Below are 22,947 nucleotides of genomic sequence, written 5' to 3' on the forward strand. Positions count from 1 at the left end.
TTTAGAGTCATAGGTTTAGTGTCTACGCGTCTAGCTCCTAGTTTCCTCATGGTTCTGCCCAACTCGCGTTTTAGAGTCCAAAAAGTGAAAAAAATCGGTATTTGGGAAAATTGCATCCGATTGAAAATCTGTTCCGACAGTCTTGTGTAAAAAAATTCTCTGATCATTTGTCCCTTTCGTAGTAAGGGCTTTGCTTTCAATTTCCCAAATTCCTCTTTTTTCTATTTTTTATGAATTTTTTACTATTTTCATAGAGTCGAAAAAAATCGAAAAAATTCTCAAAATTATATTTTTAAGTCATTAGATTAATTTCGGTGTTATTTTATTTTTCTGAATTTATTTTAATCGTTTTCCTTCATTGTGTTTGTTTTTTACTATGGCTGACTGTCGCACCTCGAAAAAATGGGGATACGACTTCAAAGCGAAACGCGATCGCGCGCTCGCAATGATGGACTGAACAGAGTCGCCACCGAACTTTATTTATTCCTAAAAAGGAAAGGGGAAATATCGATAAAACCCAAGACAAAACGACAATGATTATTGGTCGTCGCAACCAAATCAGGGTTCGGGAGTCGATTACGCAAGGGGAAGGTATTAACACCCCTCACGTCCGTTGTACTCAACGGGAACCATTAGGTTAGTTGTGTGCGTTAGTGTTAGTTGAAATATTAGGCTTTTCGAATTATTAGGCGGGAAAGAAAGAAAGGATGAGAAGATAATGTTTTTGGATTTTTTGACGAAGGACTAAACCTAAGTTTTTTTATTAGTGGGCCTGACAAGATTTACGAATCCTGCTCCTACGTATCTCAAAAGAGAAATCAAGGCTTACGTAGTTCTGGATAGAAAAATGTTTGTTTGTTGGTCGATTTTAGCGAAAGCTATACTGTATTAATCGACGAAAACATTGTTTTACCCAAAACAGACGAGGAGTGGACGCATACCACACATCGAACGGATTTATAAATTTACATTCGGAAAAGCGTCACTTATCTCGACTCAACAATCGTTACCGAAACATTGTTTTGTATCACCTTAAGACAATATCTTTCGTTTATGAAAAAAAGGTTTTTGATTAGTCGCACGGCGGCGAGAAAGAGTTTGATTGGTTGGATGTATTTTGAGTGATGGCGAGAACTTGGATGAGCGAGATATACATCTCGAATCCTAGTCTCAGGAGTGCACGGTATACACCATGTTCCATTTCCACCTTATTTGCAAAAAAATGTTTAATAAGAATTAAGTGTTTTGAATTTGATTGAGAAAGGGTTTGAAGAAACCGCATTGACAATTTTAGACGATGGCGAGAGCCAAGATAGGCGAGGCATACGTCTCGAATCTTAATCTCAGGAGTGCACGATATACACCATGTTCCATTTCCACCTTTATTGAAAAAGTGTTAAATAAGAATTAGGTATTTTGAGTTTTGTTGTGAAAATTACTTGACCCTAGATCAAGTATTGATGGACGTTTAAGAGAAATTTGAATGAGTGTTTGAGAGAGAACAAAGTGGATAAATTTGGATGATGTCGAGAGCTAGGATTGGCGAGATATACATCTCGAATCCTAGTCTCAGGAGTGCGCGGTATACACCACGTTCCACTTCCATCTTTATTGAAAAGGTCTTAACTATGAATTAATATTTTTGATTTTTGATTATGAAAAATGGCTTGACATTGGATCAAGCATTTGATGAAGTTTTTTTGAAAGAAATGGAATAGAATGGGGGGGGGGGGGGGGGAAGAAATGGATTGATTTGTTTATTGAGAAAATACTCGACGTTGGATCGAGTCATTATTTTTGATCTTTTGGAAATGGTTGATTTTATTCTTGTGTTAGTATCTAACTAAACAGTCAAACAAATAAAGAAATAAAACAGTACAAAATTATTACACATCGGGGGAGTGGGGTACATTTTGTCAAATGGGGATTCAAAATCATGAAATAATTAAATCGGGCCCAAACAACAAATAATGCAATGTATGAGTGTAAGTGCAAGAGAACCGGCTCATTGTAAGAAAGCCCAAGAGTAAGCTATGTGAGGTTGATGGCGATGCTTAAAAGCAATCGACTTACAAGGGTATGGAAATGGGCTCGATATTGAATCGAGAAAAGTGTGATTTTAATAGTTTAAAATGGTTTTGAATGGATGATGAAATTAAAGGAAACCCAACTTGTGTTATTAAACAATAATGAAACTATGAGTATAGGAGAAATTATAATAAAACATAAACATGAAAAAAAATGAATGCTAAAAGAAATAAAATGCCATATATGAGTATCAAACCCACTCCACTAAAGACCAAGAAACTACCCTCTCTCCACTAGACCATTTATGAATAGTTATTATTTTAATGCTAATTTGGATAAGTAAACCAAGATAGATTAAAAATTAGAATTAAAATAAAAACTAATATAAAAAACAGTCTGTTGGACTACCAAGAAAAAACAAGAAATTAAACCCAGCCGCTTGGCTGTTGGGTTTTCCAATGGATTATGAATTGGGAAAGCAAATATACCAATATATACCATTTAATAAAAAAAACAGAAGACTAAATGTAAACAAATCTTTTTTAATGGTTTTGTAAAAATAAAATAAATGAAGGAAAAGTGGGAGGAACAGTAACGAAGCGTTCACTTGTTCACGCTCCCTCAAACTCATCTTCTTCGCTCACCACTCTGAATCTCACTTCTCTATCCGTCCCTCAACCTCACTCTCAACGAATCTCTCTCTCGCTCTCAACGATTCACGTTTCTCTCAATAGCGTCCTCAACCTCAACCCTCTCTCTCACCCTCAATCATTCATCACCTCTCAGGTTCTCTCTCAATCGCTCATAAGAAATGCACAAATTTGGTTTTCAAGGAGACTCAAGTAAAAGCTCACCTTCGGCGACGACAACGGCTCAGGTAATGATCGAATCTTCTCCCTTCGCCTCTTCAAATACCGGTTTCTTTTTGATTTGGGGATTAGGGTTCTTGGTGGAGTTCTTGTCCGCCTCCAATTTTCTTAGGGTTTCGTTTTCAAGTTTTTTTTTCTTTCTCTTCTGATTCTTCTCCTTTTATGTCCAACAAATTAGGGTTTGGGGATTGTTGTATGGTGGATTGAAACAGGTATCTGCCAACATCCTTTCCGTGGGCTCAGTCTGTATCGGTCTTTTTGGATGCTTGGATTTGGAAAAGGTATTCTGAACTTATGCTTTTTTTTCCTTACTTTGTCTTCATTCCATTTTGAGGTATTTGTTCTGAAATTCTGCAGCTTTGACTAATGGCTATGTTTTTTTACTGCAGTTTGGGGTAAAAGCTTCTTCAGATTATATCTCTTGTGCTGTGTTGGAGGCTTCTTCTCAGATTTCTTAATGGTCGGGTCTGCACGGATGGCAGCATGAACCTTCTTGTAAAGCTCCTCAAGTTCATCAGCTTCGATTCCCTTCTTAATATACTCACTGAAATGAGTCTGATATTTCTCTGGTTCGTCTTCAATCAAAGTCTTCATATAGGCAGAAACATGTCCACCAAAGATATATTTGCGGTGAACCTCAGCATCAAGCTCCTGCTTTTCCTTATCAAAACCAGCAAACCTTTTGTCACTGTGAGGAATATCCAAACCACCATCCAGTGCATCCTTCAGAGCACCAAAGACACGGTTTCCAGTTGTGGTCTTAACAAGACCAACATCAAGGAGAGCACGGAATGGCCTCCTGGAATCAGCTGGCTCCACAGAATAGTCCTCTCCAGTAGCCTCAACATTTCCCTCATACTCTTCATCCATCTCAAGTGTCTTGAGAACCCGACGTGCCAAGAGGAGTCCAGTGGCATAAGTTGGATTTTATCTTCCTGTCATGAAAAAAAAATCAGATGCAGGTTTATTGGAATTGTCTTCCTGTCATGTAGAATCAGATGCAGGAAGATCTAGCAATCTGGTATGTTTTTGTGCAGGTCACAAAGTTCAAACTGCTTGTTTCCCGAGGGTAAGTTTATTTCTTTCAAGGGAAATATAGTTGACATTCACGACATCAGCTCTAGTTTCTGCAATTCATGCACAAGCGGGGCAAGCTTTGATGCTCTTCAAATGAAAGGCCTTGTTTGGGACTGTAAATTTCTGTATTCATGTCTTAGTGCATCATAATGTTGTGAGTATTTTTGGTTCTATAAGTAAACATGCTTTTCCTACTGGTTTTGGATCTGGTGCAACTGCAACATTTCATCGAATCCTTGAGGCAAGGGCCCAAAAATTTATGTTGCTGCCTGTGTCATTCATTGAAATAAATTCGATAGAAGTATTTGATAAACACTGCAGTGACAGGTTGTCCACTTTAAGGCCTCTAAAAAATTTATACAGTGCATGTCAGGATTCCTTTTCCTGTTTGATTTCCCAATTGCCTCAGTGCCAGGGTCAAAAGCAAATAGTGCTCCGATGCAGGGTTGTTGCTGTTATTTTTTTAGTTCTAGAGAGGAAGACTACAAATTTATATACAGAAACAAAAATGAATTCTAAGGGGATTCTTTTGGACATTCCATTTGCTTGTTTTTTGTTGGATGATGGATCATCATCATGCTGTTGTTGGGCTAATGCTGAGAGGGCGGCTACCTTGTTGAGACTACAAGAAGAACCCGCCACATCATATCCTCTTGGCAGAATTTTGAAGAAGCAATCAAATATGTAGGAGAAGGTGCTGAATCTGTCAAAACACTTAGACATACTGCTCCACCTTAGGATGTTTCATTGTTGGAGTGGTTTTTTGTAAAATGGTTAGATTATATGTAACTGAAAGTGAGTGAAAATTTGAATGGTTTATGTAATATGTGTGAAATTGTTTGTAACTTTGGAATTGAGCAGTGGTTTTGAACATGTGAATTGAAATGGTTTATGTTATAGGATCCCACATGTAACTGTGACTTGGGATTATGTAATGAATGTTCATTGAATTGTGTTGAATGGAATTGGATATATCTAATGAAGGTTTGAAAGTTTGAATGAATGGTAAGGTTATGGTTATAGTTTGAACTTGATTGAAGTGATTGTAAAGAATAAGAATGGTGAGACCTTGGTTTATGAAATGGGTGTTTTGGTTATAAAATGGATTTGGATTTTTTTTAGAAATAATCCAAGACTAATCTAAATGTCAATTAAAAATCAAAAAAACAAATAAAAACCAATTAAAATCAAATTAATCTATAATTTGTTAAAATTACTTTGATATCAACTCTAACATTTATTTGGAAATTAAAATCAATTAGAGTTCGAATCATTAGTAAAAACACAATTAAGATTAACTTGAAATTTGGAATTAGATTTACTTTGAAATTAAAATCAAATTGAAAATTAAAAAGTCAAATAGTTAGAATCCATTTTATAATCAAAAACACCATGATCAAAAAAACTAGATAATGACCAATGTTTATAAAAAAAATATGGATTTGGGAATGAATGGTTGCCTTTGGTCATGAATGCATGCAAATGAACTTTAGGCCAAGCGCCAAATGAAAAAATAAAAAATGAAAGAAATTCAGGACCAAAATCGGGGTATGACAGTTGCCCTTATTTAAGCGTCTTCAACTAGAGAATATGAAGCAGGACATTCTTCATATGATCATAGTGGGAGATGGTTAAATACTAAGAAGACCCGGATTTTGATCCTGAATCCCTATGACATGATGTGATATGATATGATATGACAGGACATGATATGCATGGATGCATGATTCTTTTTTGTAATTTTTATCTGCTAGGGATATGGTGGACCCTTAACAGGAGATGCCACTAGACAGACCAATCTGTGGGGAATGCTGATGGTCCACAGGGAGACAGATAAATGGTAAAAAACAAATTTGCTGGGGAAAACAAAACCTACTGGAGAAACAGATACACAACGGGGAGTATTCAAAGTGAAATTTGGTAAACGATACTTAGAACACAAGAGATTTCGGTAGTAAGTTCATATATGACCTACTAAACCCGAACAAGGAAAAGAAACAAATGCTACAACAGGTTCATATATGACCTAGGAATACTGGAATAAAACACAACAAACAGGTTCATATATGATCTGACAATGCTGGGAAATATCAAGAAGTTCTGACAGCAGGTTCAGATATGACCTGACAAACTCAGAAAAATTCAAGAAAAGTGTATCAACAGGTTCATATATGACCTGGTAATACTGGAATGAAAGCTCAAGAGCAGGTTCATATATGACCTGGCAATGCTGGAACAATCATAGAGAAAAACTCTTTAGAACAGGTTCATATATGACCAGACACTGGAATAAGACTCAACAACAGGTTCATATATGACCTGACAAATGGATTAAAGTTCAATAACAGGTTCATATATGACCTGAATAGCACTTGAACAAACATAGGGAAAAACTCTTCAGAACAGGTTCATATATGACCAGACACTGGAATAAGGCTCAACAACAGGTTCATATATGACCTGACAAATGGATTAAAGCTCAATAACAGGTTCATATATGACCTGAATAGCACTTGGACAACAGGTTCATATATGACCTAACAATGGATTAAAGTTCAACAACAGGTTCATATATGACCTGAATAGCACTTGAACAACAGGTTCATATATGACCTGACAATGGATAAAAGCTCAACAAAAGGTTCATATATGACCTGAATAGTATTGAACAAAAGGGAAAAAATCTTCAAAGCAGGTTCATATATGACCTGACACTGGAATAAGGCTCAACAACAGGTTCATATATGACCGGAATAGTATTGAACAACAGGTTCATATATGACCTGGCAATGGAATAAAGGTCAAAGGATATAGGATCGACAACAAGACCCAGGTCAATGCATAATGAGCACGAAGTACATTTCGGCTATGCATGATTTGAATGCATGATATATGAATGATCATGATTATGAGAATGCTGACACTTGAGTGGACCGGGAGTTGTAAAGGCTGTTTACAGAGATTCTGATTCCTCAACACCAATAACTCATACCCGTACAATTAACAGGCGCATCCAGAGGAGAAACTATCATGATTGATAGTTATAAATAACCAAAGGTCCATCCTTCTAGAGGATTAATGAGTTATACTCCATGGGGACTTTTGTTGGTGATCCAGGAATATTTATGCAACCTTGAGGCTTTCGGGGAAACAAATGATTTTCCTTTGATTTTCACATATATCAAAGTAATTTTGTTCTTTTTACTAAATTCCAAATTCTTTTTCAAGTTTCAAAACTTCATTATTAACAAATAAATGACATTTTGCATAACAAAGAAAAGCGTAGATGAACACAACTAATAATGATTAGGAAAACTTGTATTTTATTCAAGAATGGTAGCACACAAATGGCGTAGCTCCATAGAGTGTTACAATTTTTGGAAAATGGCAATAAGGAAAGGTTTACATTGAATTCAGTGACCACTAACATCCTTAATAGATACGATTCCCCCAAAACCTTGCTCCTAAGGGGAGTGACTGGATTAATCTTCCACCTCAAATTCTTCGGTGTTAATCAGTAACAACTGATGCAGTTTATGCCTTTTGCCCCTAACTTTTGCCTGGATTGCCCTTTCGAGTTTTCAATCCACCGGGACGCTCCTTTTTGCCTAAGTCGCCTTTTTAGGTTTTCAACTTAGCGAGCTACCATTTTTATTCATCCCTAACTTTTGCCTGGACCGCCCTTTCGGGTTTTCAGTCCACCGGGATACCCTTTTTTTTTGTGTGCCTAAATCGCCCTTTCAGGTTTTCGATTTAGCGGGTCTTTATTAGGCATATTATCTTTTAACTGCATCAGAGTTCACGGGGTGTGAGAGCTCTTCATCATCCATAGTTGTGAGAATCAAGGCACCTCCAGAGAAGGTTTTCTTCACAACATATGGGCCTTCATAATTGGGAGTCCACTTCCCACGTGAGTCCTTGTGTATTGGCAAGATCTTCTTAAGCACGAGGTCTCCTTCTCTGAATTCCCGAACACGTACTTTCTTGTCAAAAGCCCTTTTAAGCCGTTTCTGGTATAATTGTCCATGGCACAAAGAAGTCATTCGCTTCTTATCTATGAGGTTCAACTGATCAAATCTGTTTTGAATCCACTCAGCCTCTTCTAGCTTGGTCTCCATCAAGATTCTCATTGAAGGTATCTCTACTTCAATTGGGAGAACTGCTTCCATCCCATATACCAAAGAGAACGGGGTTTCCCCTGTTGAAGTGCGGACGGAAGTCCGGTATCCATGCAGTGCAAAGGGTAGCATTTCGTGCCAATCCTTATAGGTTTTTACCATTTTCTGCAGGATCTTCTTGATGTTTTTATTTGCGGCTTCAACAGCGCCATTCATCTTTGGACGATATGGTGAAGAGTTATGGTGTTCAATCTTGAAGCTTTCGCATAATTCTTTCATGGTCTTATTGTTCAGATTCGTCCCATTATCTGTGATGATCCGGCTTGGAATTCCATAACGGCAAATGATCTCTTTCTTGAGAAACCGTGCAACCACTTGCTTTGTCACATTAGCATAAGAGGCGGCTTCTACCCATTTGGTAAAGTAATCAATGGCAACCAGGATGAAGCGGTGACCATTGGAAGCTTTAGGCTCGATGGCGCCAATCATGTCGATGCCCCACATTGAGAAAGGCCAAGGTGACGTCAAAACATTTAGTAGGGTCGGAGGCACGTGTACCTTGTCGGCATATCTTTGGCATTTATGACATTTTCTAGCATAATTGAAGCAGTCGGATTCCATGGTCAACCAGTAATAACCAGCTCTCAAAATCTTCTTGGCCATGGCATGCCCATTGGCATGAGTTCCAAAGGATCCTTCATGAATCTCCTCGATCAGTAGGTCCGCTTCACGTCCATCCACGCATCTGAGCAGAATCATGTCGTGATTTCTCTTGTACAACACACCATTGCTTAAGAAGAATTTGGATGCTAACTTCCTCAATGTTTTCTTGTCAAGGGTTGTTGCATCTGTTGGATATTCTTGATTTTGCAAAAAGCATTTGATGTCGTGAAACCAGGTTTTACCATCAGCTTCCTCTTCAACTGACTGGCAGTAGGCAGGCTCAATTTTCCGCTCGATCTGAATGAGAGGTGCTTCATTATGGAATCTGACTTGGTACATTAAAGCCAACATAGCCAAAGCATTAACAATTTGATTCTCAGTTCTCGGGATATGACGGAAAGTGATTTCGTCAAAGTATTTTATTAATTCCATGACATAGGCACGATATGGGATCAACTTGGTATCACGGGTTTCCCATTCGCCCTTGACTTGGTATATCACCAAGGCTGAGTCTCCACATACTTCGAGGATTTTGATTCGGAGATCAATTGCTGCTTCAATGCCTAGGATGCACGCCTCATATTCTGCTATATTATTTGTGCAATCAAAACACAACCTTCCTGTGAAAGGAATGTATCCACCACTTAGGTTTAACAGAACAACTCCTACGCCATGCCCCATGTAATTGGAGGAACCATCGAACATGAGCTTCCACCGAGATCCGGGTTCAGGTCCTTCATCAAGTCCTGGGATTTCACAATCTTTTACTACCATAATGTCTTCATCAGGAAAGTCAAACTTCAACGAATGGTACTCTTCAACGGGCTGCTTTGCCAAGTAATCAGCCAACACACTCCCTTTGATGGCTTTCTGAGACACATATTGGATGTCATACTCAGACAGTAACATCTGCCAACGGGCGAGTCTTCCAGTCAAAGCAGGCTTTTCAAAGATGTACTTTATTGGATCCATTTTTGAGATCAACAAAGTAGTGTGGCAAATCATGTATTGTCTTAAACGACGAGCGCCCCATGCTAAAGCGCAACAAGTTTTCTCTAAGAGTGAGTATCGAGTTTCACAATCGGTAAATCTCTTACTTAGATAATAGATGGCATGTTCCTTTCGACCGGTTTCGTCATGTTGTCCCAGCACACATCCCATTGACTTTTCAAGCACAGTTAGGTACATAAAGAGTGGTTTCCCCTGAACAGATGGAATTAGAATAGGGGGCTCTTGCAGGTATTGTCTGATCTTCTCAAAAGCCATTTGGCAGTCAGAATTCCATTCAACTGCTTGATCTTTTCTGAGCAACTTGAATATAGGTTCACACGTAGCAGTCATATGAGATATAAACCTAGAGATATAGTTCAAACGTCCCAGGAATCCTCTAACTTCTTTCTCTGTACGTGGAGCAGGCATTTCTTGTATTGCCCTAACCTTGTCTGGATCTACTTCAATTCCTCGTTGACTAACAATGAAACCAAGCAACTTTCCAGACCGGACACCGAAAGTGCATTTAGCAGGATTCAGTCGTAGCCGAAATTTCCGAAGACGCTCAAATAGCTTTTGCAAATGGTCTATATGATCCTCTTCACTTTGGGATTTTGCAATCATATCAACCACATAAACCTCAATCTCCTTGTGCATCATGTCATGGAAAAGAGTGACCATTGCTCTTTGGTAAGTTGCCCCAACATTTTTGAGACCGAATGGCATTACCTTGTAGCAAAATGTTCCCCAAGGGGTGATGAATGTGGTCTTTTCCATGTCTTCTGGATCCATCTTGTTTTGATTATAACCCGAGAATCCGTCCATAAAGGAGAAGACTGCGAACTTAGCAGTGTTGTCTACCAGAGTATCAATATGTGGCAGGGGGAAATCGTCTTTTGGACTAGCTTTGTTTAGATCCCTGTAATCAACACACATCCTGACCTTGCCATCCTTTTTGGGTACTGGCACAATGTTGGCTACCCATTGAGGGTACTTTGCAACTGCTAGAAAACCGGCATCAAATTGACGTTTCACCTCGTCACAAATCTTTAGAGCCATGTCGGGTCTCGCTCTTCGGAGCTTCTGCTTCACTGGAGGGTAATCTGGCTATAGTGGTATCTTGTGGACAACAATGTCAGTATCTAAACCTGGCATATCCTGATACGACCAAGCAAATACATCTACATATTCATGTAGCAACTTGATCAATCTTTCCTTGATGCTTGCCTCAAGTGTAGTCCCAACTTTGACCTCTTTCTTGTCTTCCTCGGTGCCAAGGTTGATTGTTTCCACTGGTTCTTGATGTGGCTGAAGGGCCTTTGACTCATGCTCTAGCATCCTTTCCAATTCTTCAGGGAAATCACAATCTTCCTCACTATCCTCTTCTGCTTGGTAGATGGGGAGTTCAAAATTATAGGAAGTAGCGGAGTCATCGAATTCAACTGGTTTATTGATTATTCTGCATGTTTTTTAATGATGGTTTTTTTTAGAAAAATGGAAATAAAATGCAAAAGAAGTAAAAAATATTTTTGTAGTTTTTGAAAGGATTGCCATTTTAAGGAAAACAACAGATGAACGACAAGAATTTGAACAAAATGCTCTTTATTTGTCATAATGATTTTTTTTGAAATTCAAAAGGGGCCCTACAAATGATCCATTAGCCTTGGGCAGAGCTAAGGATTTTCAAAAACACAAAGGAAAACAACAATTACTTTGACACAGGAAAAACTTCTGGAATCTCAACGGCTTCCCAATTTGTTAGGGCTGCTTCACACCGGTATATCAGATTTGATGTTTCTCCATCTTCAGTGTCATCTTCCACTGCACCAACTTGATCTCCATGGATAAATCCTTTGCTCAGGAAAACTTCTTGTATGCTCCGCACACGGTCCTTTGCAGGGACCAGGGCTCCTCCATTAGCAGAAGGCTTGTACCCCAAACCAAAACGGTCATTTTTCTCATTGACGTTGATGACTTGCCCCCAACCTGCAGGGCCTCCACCTTCAACAGCTGATTTTGCGCTCTTCAAAGAGGCGAATGACAAACTGGTTTTCTCAATAGGATCCTTAACCTCTTCAAGTGTGGCATTGGATATTTCAAGTGCTTGAAAAGAGGTTTCTAAGGCATCCTCATCAGCCTCAATATAACGGAAAGAGGAAAGTTGACTGATGATAAAATCTTCTTCACCTGAGACAATAACGAGCTTGCCATCAACAACAAACTTCATCTTTTGATGCAAAGTAGAAGTTAATGCCCCAGCCGCATGTATCCATGGGCGTCCCAAAAGGCAACTATAAGCTGGATTTATGTCCATGACTTGGAAATTGATGGGGAATACATGCGGTCCGATCTGTATTGGTAGTTCCACCTCCCCAACTACTATCCTTCGAGAGCCATCAAATGCTTTTACCACAAGGGCACTGGGTTTCAATTCTGAACCTTGGTAAGACAATTTAGCAAGTGCCCTCTTTGGTAGAACATTGAGGGATGATCCAGTGTCAACTAAAACTCTGGCCAGAGCATCTTCTTGGCACTTTATGGATACATGCAAAGCGCGATTGTGATTCTTCCCCTCCTTGGGTAGCTCTTCATTGCTGAAGCTTAGAGTGTTGCAGGCTGTGATATTGGCGACCACTCCATCGAATTGGCCAACCGTTATATCTTGGGTAACATGAGCCTGAGCAAGCACTTTCAGCAGAGCCTCCCTATGAGCTTCGGAATTCAGAAGCAAAGACAAGATAGATATTTTTGATGGTGTCTGATGTAACTGATCCACTATCTTGTAGTCAGATTTCTTTATTATTCTTAGGAACTCACTTGCTTCATCTGTTTGCAAAGCCGGTTGTGCCCCTCCATGCTCTGGGGTAGGATTTATATTTGCAGCTTCCCTTGTTGGCTCTTGAGGGTTCTTATTAGAATTTGGAGTATAAATCCGACCACTGCGGGTCATCCTGCTTGTCCCTGCGATGCTAGTGATGTCAGTGTCAACACTCTCCAAACCTTCCTTACTTTCAGCAGCTTTGGGTTTTCCATCTACCACTCCATCTACCACTGTTATGTCGTACTTCCAGGGTACCGCCTTGGTGCTTTCAAAAGGAAATGAGGTAGGCATGCATACCACCACGGGTGATGGATGAACAACATCTCTTCTGTGATAAGTTACCTCAAATGGTTCTGGTATATTAAAAACAGGTTCAATGACTGAAACTTCCTCGTTTGTTGTTGGACCACAAATTTGTAAAACACCTTGATCCATCAAGTTCTGAATGTCATTTCGTACCACTTTACATCCTCTTGGATGAACGACACATTCCTCACAGTTATCGTGACATGTATCAATCAATCTAGCCCCCACCAATCCTGCATGAAGCGCTAGCAACGGAGTTTTAACATCTTCCACGTTTTTGATTATACACACATCAGAAGCATCCTCGACGGCATTAACATCACCATGCGCTGGCAAAGGGTTACTTTTGACATTGGGTCCGACGTCTCGAAATGAAAGAATCTTCTTCTCAACCAGGTCTCACACAATATGCTTTAAAGCATAACATCCTTCTAAATCATGTCCAGGGGAACCCCCATGGAAGGGACAATGGGCATCTGGATTGTACCATGGAGGTAAAGGATTTGGTGGAGAACCCAAAGGTCTGGGCGTCACTAACCCTTTCTGTAGTAACGATGGGTAAAATTCAGTGTATGTCATAGGGATTGAAGCAAACGGAAGTCTACCTCTCTGTACCCTATTTTGATTTGGAGGATTTTATGGACGAGGAGCCTGTGCCCTTGGCTGTTGATAAGTAGGTGGCGCGGGCGCTTGCTGGTGTATCGGCGCTTGTTGAGCAGGTTGATAAACAGGAGCTTGTGACTGGTTGAAATTTGGTCTGACTGCTGCCACATACGGTTGTTGAACATATTGTACTGGATAAATCGGTTGTTGTTGAGCAAATTGGTGTTGTTTCTTCCATGAATGACTCCTCCTTTGACTGGTTGACACTGCATTTGTGTCACCCTCCTTCTTTCTTTGAAATCCTCCAGGAAACTTTTTGGCATTACTACCAGATGTTTCAGAGGTAGTCACCATCTTTCCATTCTTCAATCCCAACTCGACCTTTATGCCCACGGCGACCAGGTCAGAGAAGCTCGCAGATACACTACTCACCATTCTTTCATAGAACATAGGTTTGACTGTATCCATGAACCAATCCGCTAACTCCTTCTCAGTCAGAGGTGGTTCGACTTGCGAGGCCACTTCCCTCCATCGTTGCGCGTATTCCTTAAAAGACTCCTTATCTTTCTGGGACATGCTGAGCAGTTACCTCCTATCTGGGGCCATATCCATGTTATACTTATAATGTTGGATGAAGGCATCAGATAAGTCTTGGAAACAACGAATCTTACTCTGATCAAGGCTTAAGTACCATTTAGAGGGAGCGCCCCTCAAGCTGTCTTGGAAGCAATGTATCATAAGTTTGTCATCCTCTACATGCGCAGCCATTTTTCGATAGTACATGATAAGGTGACTCTTAGGACACGAGTGGCCCTCATACCTATCGAAATTTGGGGTCTTGAACTTCGCAGGAATCACAAGACCTGACACTAAGCACATCTCCTTAGCAGTAGCACCAAAAACTTGGTCACCTTCCATAGCCCTCAATCTTTTCTCAAGCATCTGGTAATTCTCCTTCATCCCTCTTATGTCTTCCTGCCTTTCCTCATCTTCGTCTGAAAAGTCCGGAGCATGTTGTTGATCCTCAAAGTAAGGTTGCACATATGCACAAACGAGAGGAGGTGCGAACGTGTGGACCACTGGATGATTTTCATTGATGGTCGGTAGAGGAGCCGTCTGCTGAGCGGATTGTGCAAAACCGGGGGTGCCTTCAACTGTAGGCGTGAAATCGGGAGGTAAACCATAGGTTGGCCAGGTTGTTGGTACTGTCCTTACAGGTTTGGGTTCAATCGATGGACCGGCGATTTCTGAAACAACCGTCGTTTGGGTGTCTAACTTTGCCTTGATGACCTGTAGTATTTCCATAACTTGACCCATGTTTCCACGTAGGTCTTCGAGTTCTGAGCTTACTCGCTCCAATTCATGCTCTTGATCTGCCATTCTTTGACGAGCTCTGGCACGAGTATTATACTGGTGTTGAAAATTCAGCGTGAAACTGGAGGAAGAAAAGGACAAAATGAGACTCTGGTTTTGAAAATGCATGAATGCATGTATGGATGCATTTTGTTTGCAAAACTCTTGGGTAGTTTCAATCATTCATTTCAAAAATGTCACAACACTTGTTCGCGAATATTTAAAATAATAAGGAAATGAAACACAATAAAATGAATCTCAAAGGCGATTTTCATTAATCTCATATCAAAGTTCAAATACAAACAACGTGCTCATGGCTTATGGGATTTCCGAACCGTAGCAAGGTCGGTAGTCAGCCCTTCTAACTTTGCCTTACAAAACTTAATGAAATTAAAGACTTGATGCGGGATGTTCTCTGGACACATGCACCAATCAGCTTCTTGCAGCTTCTCAGGTAGCTCTTGCATGATGGAACTCGCAAATCGGGACAGCCTCAGAAATTTTCCCTTCCACTCAGTGTAAAGCCCTTGGAGATCTTGGATGATGCGCAAGTCTTCAGCCTTGATCACCTCTATGTCCCTATAGAGGTTTCTCCAATATCTACATTCACCTAGCAACACCATATAGGCAGCATCCTGATTCCCCCTTCAAGTGCCTGGATTCTAGCATCGGCTCGTTCCAAATGATATTTCAGCCGTGTGCAAACTCTTTCTGACTCTTCAGTCTTCAGCTTCTCGCGTTCCAGAGTATCCTTGTATTTCTGAATGGTATTCTCCAGTTCACGAGTACGAATCTCAAAAATCAGCCGTGCTTCCCTTTTCATTTCAAGGGTCAGTTCCAGAGTCTTGTTGAGTTTTTGAATCCGGAGTAGAGCTCTATCCAACTCCTCTTCTTTTGATTTGAACACAGATTTGGTGCTATAGAGCGCTTGTCCAAAATTTTCTCTCCTTGCTTCAGACTCTCTAGCTCTTTTGTTGGAGATTTCAAGCTCTTTGTCCTTCTTTTGTTGACCGTCTTTCAAGTTCCCATTCTCTATCGAGACTCGGCCAAGCTTGATTCTCAAATCAGCATTTTCCAACTCCAACTCCTTGATATGGGCATTGAGCTTCTCTACATCTTCAGGTAATATGGGTTCTGGCTCAGGAACCAATGGATAGATAGAAGGATCAAATGGAAAAGGGAGTTTAATCATCTGAACCCTCTCTCTAACCCAACAAGTGTAAGGCTCTTGGGCAATGACATTTCTCTTACCCAACTCCTTACCTTTTCTGATAACTGCTTGCCAAGACCTCTTGATCTTTTTCACCATGGGATGATCCGCTTCAGCACTATGTAAGATGAAAGGCTCTAGAGCTTCAGCTTTTGGAGGGCCATTCATAGGGTACCCATGCTGCCTCAGAGATAACACAGGGTTATAGTTGATGCAACCCTTGGTTCCTATCAAAGGCACATTGGGGAAGTCTTCAATGCTGACAATCACATTCTCGGTTTCCCAATCCCTGATATACCACTTAACATGACTGGAGGTGAGGGAAGCTAACTTCTGGAAGGGCTTGAGTTCCTTTGAGACAAAAGGACCTTCTTCGGGCATATGGGATCTAAACCAGGCATGCAACAACTGCGCACAACATAAGACGATTCCTCCCTTCTTCTCATGACGATCATGGAGAGTGTAGTAGAGATCTGCCAAGAGGAACGGTACAGGGTTACCAGAGAGGAAAATTCTCACTGCCAGGTGGTCCACAAAATGGTCAATATTTGGGAAGAGAACTATCCCATATACCAACACGGCTAACACAGCATAAAAGGCTTCCCAATTCCCTTCTTTTTCCATCTTCTTGGCCTGATCTTCCAAGAACTTCCTAGAAAAACCACTGAAAGGTCCTTTCACATCCCAATTGTCCACGACTTCAGAAACTTTCAGACCCAAAGCTGAAGCTATCCTCTTGGGAGGAATATCTTCATCGAGCTTAGGAAATGGATTATGATCCTTCAAATTCCGGCCTATGATTCTCTCAACCTCCTCCAAGGTAGGAGCCAACTGGAAGTCAGAAAACGTGAAACAACGTAGAGGTGGATCATAGAACTGAGCAATAGTCACTGCGGTCATCATGTCCATCTTCTCATTTAGGATGTCCAGAATTCTTCCATAGTTTTGTACAAAGCTGTTGAGTTTGATTGGTGTTATTTTGGCACTCAACTTCTGCAGGCTGGTAAGGTCCACGTTCTTGTATTTGAACTGAGAAGTGCCTCTTCTCTCAGGATTCATCTTGCTAACAAGTCTTGGATTCCTGAAATAATGCGAAACAAACTAAGAGTTTTGCTTTTTATGCGTATGCAATGAATGGATGGATGCAATGTTTTTTTTCTTTTTTTTTTTGGTACGGGTTCAAAGGTCTGAGGTATGGATAAATTTGATTGCTTTCCCAAAACGGGGTTCTCACCAGGTATGATCTAGGGCTTTGTTACAAAGGATCCCCAGAGTCATTGATTCACAAGAATGTTTGACGCTTACGGGAAATACTTTCCGGTCGTCAACTCCATCAAGGGAATCTATTCTGGGTGAGGTTCTCGTACCGACTCTTACGAAGTATTCACCTCGGGAGTCCGTACTACGCAACCATCGACTGGGTTCTAGACAGGATACTCAGAGTCATGGATTCAAAAGACTGTTTAACGCTTACGGAAAATACTTTCCGGTCATCAACTCCATCTAGGGAATCTATTCTGAGCGAGGTTCTCGTATCGATTCTTACGAAGTATCCACCTCGGAAATCCATACTACGCAACCATCATTTCTAGTTGGCCAATGGTTCAATGTTCTAAAAGGTTCTTAGAGTCATTGACCCCTTTGAAACATCGAAGCTTACGAGGTATACACCTCGGGCGACAATATTTGCAAAAGGATCTACTCTAAGTGAGGTTCTCGTACCGACTCTTACGAAGTATTCACCTCGGGAGTCCGTACTACTCAACCATCGTCCTATCTTATGTTTTTTTCACTCTAGACTCGGGTGTAGAGTCTTTCCCACATGGTTTGCAATCAAATACCCAAGTACCAACAATCACGATAGAACCAATATACAACAGAATATCAATATAATAATAAAGATAATAAAAAGTAATAAATATGGAAAAGCCACACAATTAAACAAACAAAGGCATACAAACGTCCTAACTAGGCCTGACTCGCTTAGGGATTGGGTATTTGTCATCCCCAGCAGAGTCGCCATCTGTCGCACCTCGAAAAAATGGGGATACGACTTCAAAGCGAAACGCGATCGCGCGCTCGCAATGATGGACTGAACAGAGTCACCACCGAACTTTATTTATTCCTAAAAAGGAAAGGGGAAATATCGATAAAACCCAAGACAAAACGACAATGATTATTGGTCGTCGCAACCAAATCAGGGTTCGGGAGTCGATTACGCAAGGGGAAGGTATTAGCACCCCTCACGTCCGTTGTACTCAACGGGAACCATTAGGTTAGTTGTGTGCGTTAGTGTTAGTTGAAATATTAGGCTTTTCGAATTATTAGGTGGGAAAGAAAGAAAGGATGAGAAGATAATGTTTTTGAATTTTTTGACGAAGGACTAAACCTAAGTTTTTTTATTAGTGGGCCTGACAAGATTTACGAATCCTGCTCCTACGTATCTCAAAAGAGAAATCAAGGCTTACGTAGTTCTGGATAGAAAAATGTTTGTTTGTTGGTCGATTTTAGCGAAAGCTATACTGTGTTAATTGACGAAAACATTGTTTTACCCAAAACAGACGAGGAGTGGACGCATACCACACATCGAACGGATTTATAAATCTACATTCGGAAAAGCGTCACTTATCTCGACTCAACAATCGTGGCCGAAACTTTGTTTTGTATCACCTTAAGACAATATCTTTCGTTTATGAAAAAAAGGTTTTTGATTAGTCGCACGGCGGCGAGAAAGAGTTTGATTTGTTGGATGTATTTTGAGTGATGGCGAGAACTTGGATGAGCGAGATATACATCTCGAATCCTAGTCTCAGGAGTGCACGGTATACACCATGTTCCATTTCCATCTTATTTTCAAAAAAATGTTTAATAAGAATTAAGTGTTTTGAATTTGATTGAGAAAGGGTTTGAAGAAACCGTATTGACAATTTTAGACGATGGCGAGAGCCAAGATAGGCGAGGCATACGTCTCGAAACTTAATCTCAGGAGTGCACGATATACACCATGTTCCATTTCCACCTTTATTGAAAAAGTGTTAAATAAGAATTAGGTATTTTGAGTTTTGTTGTGAAAATTACTTGACCCTAGATCAAGTATTGATGGACGTTTAAGAGAAATTTGAATGAGTGTTTGAGAGAGAACAAAGTGGATAAATTTGGATGATGGCGAGAGCTAGGATTGGCGAGATATACATCTCGAATCCTAGTCTCAGGAGTGCGCGGTATACACCACGTTCCACTTCCATCTTTATTGAAAAGGTCTTAACTATGAATTAATATTTTTGATTTTTGATTATGAAAAATGGCTTGACATTGGATCAAGCATTTGATGAAGTTTTTTTGAAAGAAATGGAATAGAATGGGGGGAAGAAATGGATTGATTTGTTTATTGAGAAAATACTCGACGTTGGATTGAGTCATTATTTTTGATCTTTTGGAAATGGTTGATTTTATTCTTGTGTTAGTATCTAACTAAACAGTCAAACAAATAAAGAAATAAAACAGTACAAAATTATTACACATCGGGGGAGTGGGGTACATTTTGTCAAATGGGGATTCAAAATCATGAAATAATTAAATCGGGCCCAAACAACAAATAATGCAATGTATGAGTGTAAGTGCAAGAGAACCGGCTCATTGTAAGAAAGCCCAAGAGTAAGCTATGTGAGGTTGATGACGATGCTTAAAAGCAATCGACTTACAAGGGTATGGAAATGGGCTTGATACTGAATCGAGAAAAGTGTGATTTTAATAGTTTAAAACGGTTTTGAATGGATGATGAAATTAAAGGAAACCCAACTTGTGTTATTAAACAATAATGAAACTATGAGTATAGGAGAAATTATAATAAAACATAAACATGAAAAAAATGAATGCTAAAAGAAATAAAATGCAATATATAGGTATCGAACCCACTCCACTAAAGACCAAGAAACTACCCTCTCTCCACTAGACCATTTATGATTAGTTATTATTTTAATGCTAATTTGGATAAGTAAACCAAGATAGATTAAAAATTAGAATTAAAATAAAAACTAATATAAAAAACAGTCTGTTGGACTACCAAGAAAAAACAAGAAATTAAACCCAGCCGCTTGGCTGTTGGGTTTTCCAATGGATTATGAATTGGGAAAGCAAATATACCAATATATACCATTTAATAAAAAAAACAGAAGACTAAACGTAAACAAATCTTTTTTAATGGTTTTGTAAAAATAAAATAAATGAAGGAAAAATGGGAGGAACAGTAACGAAGCGTTCACTTGTTCACACTCCCTCAAACTCATCTTCTTCGCTCACCACTCTGAATCTCACTTCTCTATCCGTACCTCAACCTCACTCTCAACGAATCTCTCTCTCGCTCTCAACGATTCACGTTTCTCTCAATAACGTCCTCAACCTCAACCCTCTCTCTCACCCTCAATCATTCATCACCTCTCAGGTTCTCTCTCAATCGCTCATAAGAAATGCACAAATTTGGTTTCCAAGGAGACTCAAGTAAAAGCTCACCTTCGGTGACGAAGACGGCTCAGGTAATGATCGAATCTTCTCCCTTCGCCTCTTCAAATACCGGTTTCTTTTTGATTTGGGGATTAAGGTTCTTGGTGGAGTTCTTGTCCGCCTCCAATTTTCTTAGGGTTTCTTTTTCAAGTTTTTTTTTCTTTCTCTTCTGATTCTCCTCCTTTTATGTCCAACAAATTAGGGTTTGGGGATTGTTGTATGGTGGATTGAAACAGGTATCTGCCAACATCCTTTCGGTGGGCTCAGTCTGTATCGGTCTTTTTGGATGCTTGGATTTGGAAAAGGTATTTTGAACTTATGCTTTTTTTCCTTACTTTGTCTTCATTCCATTTTGAGGTATTTGTTCTGAAATTCTGCAGCTTTGACTAATGGCTATGTTTTTTTACTGCAGTGAAACTTTGGGGTAAAAGCTTCTTCAGATTATATCTCTTGTGCTGTGTTGGAGGCTTCTTCTCAGATTTCTTAATGGTCGGGTCTGCACGGATGGCAGCATGAACCTTCTTGTAAAGCTCCTCAAGTCCATCAGCTTCGATTCCCTTCTTAATATACTCACTGAAATGAGTCTGATATTTCTCTGGTTTGTCTTCAATCAAAGTCTTCATATAGGCAGAAACATGTCAACCAAAGATATATTTGCGGTGAACCTCAGCATCAAGCTCCTGCTTTTCCTTATAAAAACCAGCAAACCTTTTGTCACTGTGAGGAATATCCAAACCACCATCCAGTGCACCCTTCAGAGCACCAGAGACACGGTTTCCAGTTGTGGTCTTAGCAAGACCAACATCAAGAAGAGCACGGAATGGCCTCCTGGAATCAGCTGGCTCCACAGAATAGTCCTCTCCAGTAGCCTCAACATTTCCCTCATACTCTTCATCCATCTCAAGTGTCTTGAGAACCCGACGTGCCAAGAGGAGTCCAGTGGCATAAGTTGGATTTTGTCTTCCTGTGATGAAAAAAAAATCAGATGCAGGTTTATTGGAATTGTCTTCCTGTCATGTAGAATCAGATGCAGGAAGATCTAGCAATCTGGTGTGTTTTTGTGCAGGTCACAGAGTTCAAACTGCTTATTTCCCGAGGGTAAGTTGATTTCTTTCAAGGAAAATATAGTTGACATTCACGACATCAGCTCTAGTTTCTGCAATTCATGCACAAGCGGGGCAAGCTTTGATGCTCTTCAAATGAAAGGCCTTGTTTGGGACTATAAATTTATGTATTCATGTCTTAGTGCATCATAATGTTGTGAGTATTTTTGGCTCTATAAGTAAACATGCTTTTCCTACTGGTTTTGGATCTGGTGCAACTGCAACATTTCATCGAATCCTTGAGGCAAGGGCCCAAAAATTTATGTTGCTGCCTGTGTCATTCATTGAAATAAATTCGATAGAAGTATTTGATAAACACTGTAGTGACAGGTTGTCCACTTTAAGGCCTCTAAAAAATTTATACAGTGCATGTCAGGATTCCTTTTCCTGTTTGATTTCCCAATTGCCTCAGTGCCAGGGTCAAAAGCAAATAGTGCTCCGATGCAGGGTTGTTGCTGTTATTTTTTTAGTTCTAGAGAGGAAGACTACAAATTTATATACAGAAGCAAAAATGAATTCTAAGGGGATTCTTTTGGACATTCCATTTGCTTGTTTTTTGTTGGATGATGGATCATCATCATACTGTTGTTGGGCTAATGCTGAGAGGGCGGCTACCTTGTTGAGACTACAAGAAGAACCCGCCACATCATATCCTCTTGGCAGAATTTTGAAGAAGAAATCAAATATGTAGGAGAAGGTGCTGAATCTGTCAAAACACTTAGACATACTGCTCCACCTTAGGATGTTTCATTGTTGGAGTGGTTTTTTGTAAAATGGTTAGATTATATGTAACTGAAAGTGAGTGAAAATTTGAATGGTTTATGTAATATGTGTGAAATTGTTTGTAACTTTGGAATTGAGCAGTGGTTTTGAACATGTGAATTGAAATGGTTTATGTTATAGGATCCCACATGTAACTGTGACTTGGGATTATGTAATGAATGTTCATTGAATTGTGTTGAATGGAATTGGATATATTGAATGAAGGTTTGAAAGTTTGAATGAATGGTAAGGTTATGGTTATAGTTTGAACTTGATTGAAGTGATTGTAAAGAATAAGAATGGTGAGACCTTGGTTTATGAAATGGGTGTTTTGGTTATAAAATGGATTTGGATTTTTTTTAGAAATAATCCAAGACTAATCTAAATGTCAATTAAAAATCAAAAAAACAAATAAAAACCAATTAAAATCAAATTAATCTATAATTTGTTAAAATTACTTTGATATCAACTCTAACATTTATTTGGAAATTAAAATCAATTAGAGTTCGAATCATTAGTAAGAACATAATTAAGATTAACTTGA

General features: G+C 39.6%; 1 protein-coding gene across 1 annotated transcript; it reads right to left on the reverse strand.

The window, feature by feature from the left end:
• Nucleotides 1-3,260: 3,260 nt before the first annotated feature.
• LOC127103614 (60S ribosomal protein L5) lies at nt 3,261-21,487 on the reverse strand. The gene is made up of 2 exons (XM_051040863.1): nt 21,247-21,487; nt 3,261-3,576 (listed from the first exon to the last, which is right to left on the reverse strand). The coding sequence occupies exons 1-2, from the start codon at nt 21,435-21,437 to the stop codon at nt 3,261-3,263; spliced, it is 507 nt and encodes a 168-aa protein (XP_050896820.1). The 5' UTR covers nt 21,438-21,487.
• Nucleotides 21,488-22,947: the final 1,460 nt, after the last annotated feature.

This window comes from Lathyrus oleraceus, chromosome 7, assembly GCF_024323335.1.
Source record: "Lathyrus oleraceus cultivar Zhongwan6 chromosome 7, CAAS_Psat_ZW6_1.0, whole genome shotgun sequence".
NCBI classification, from domain to species: domain Eukaryota; kingdom Viridiplantae; phylum Streptophyta; class Magnoliopsida; order Fabales; family Fabaceae; genus Lathyrus; species Lathyrus oleraceus.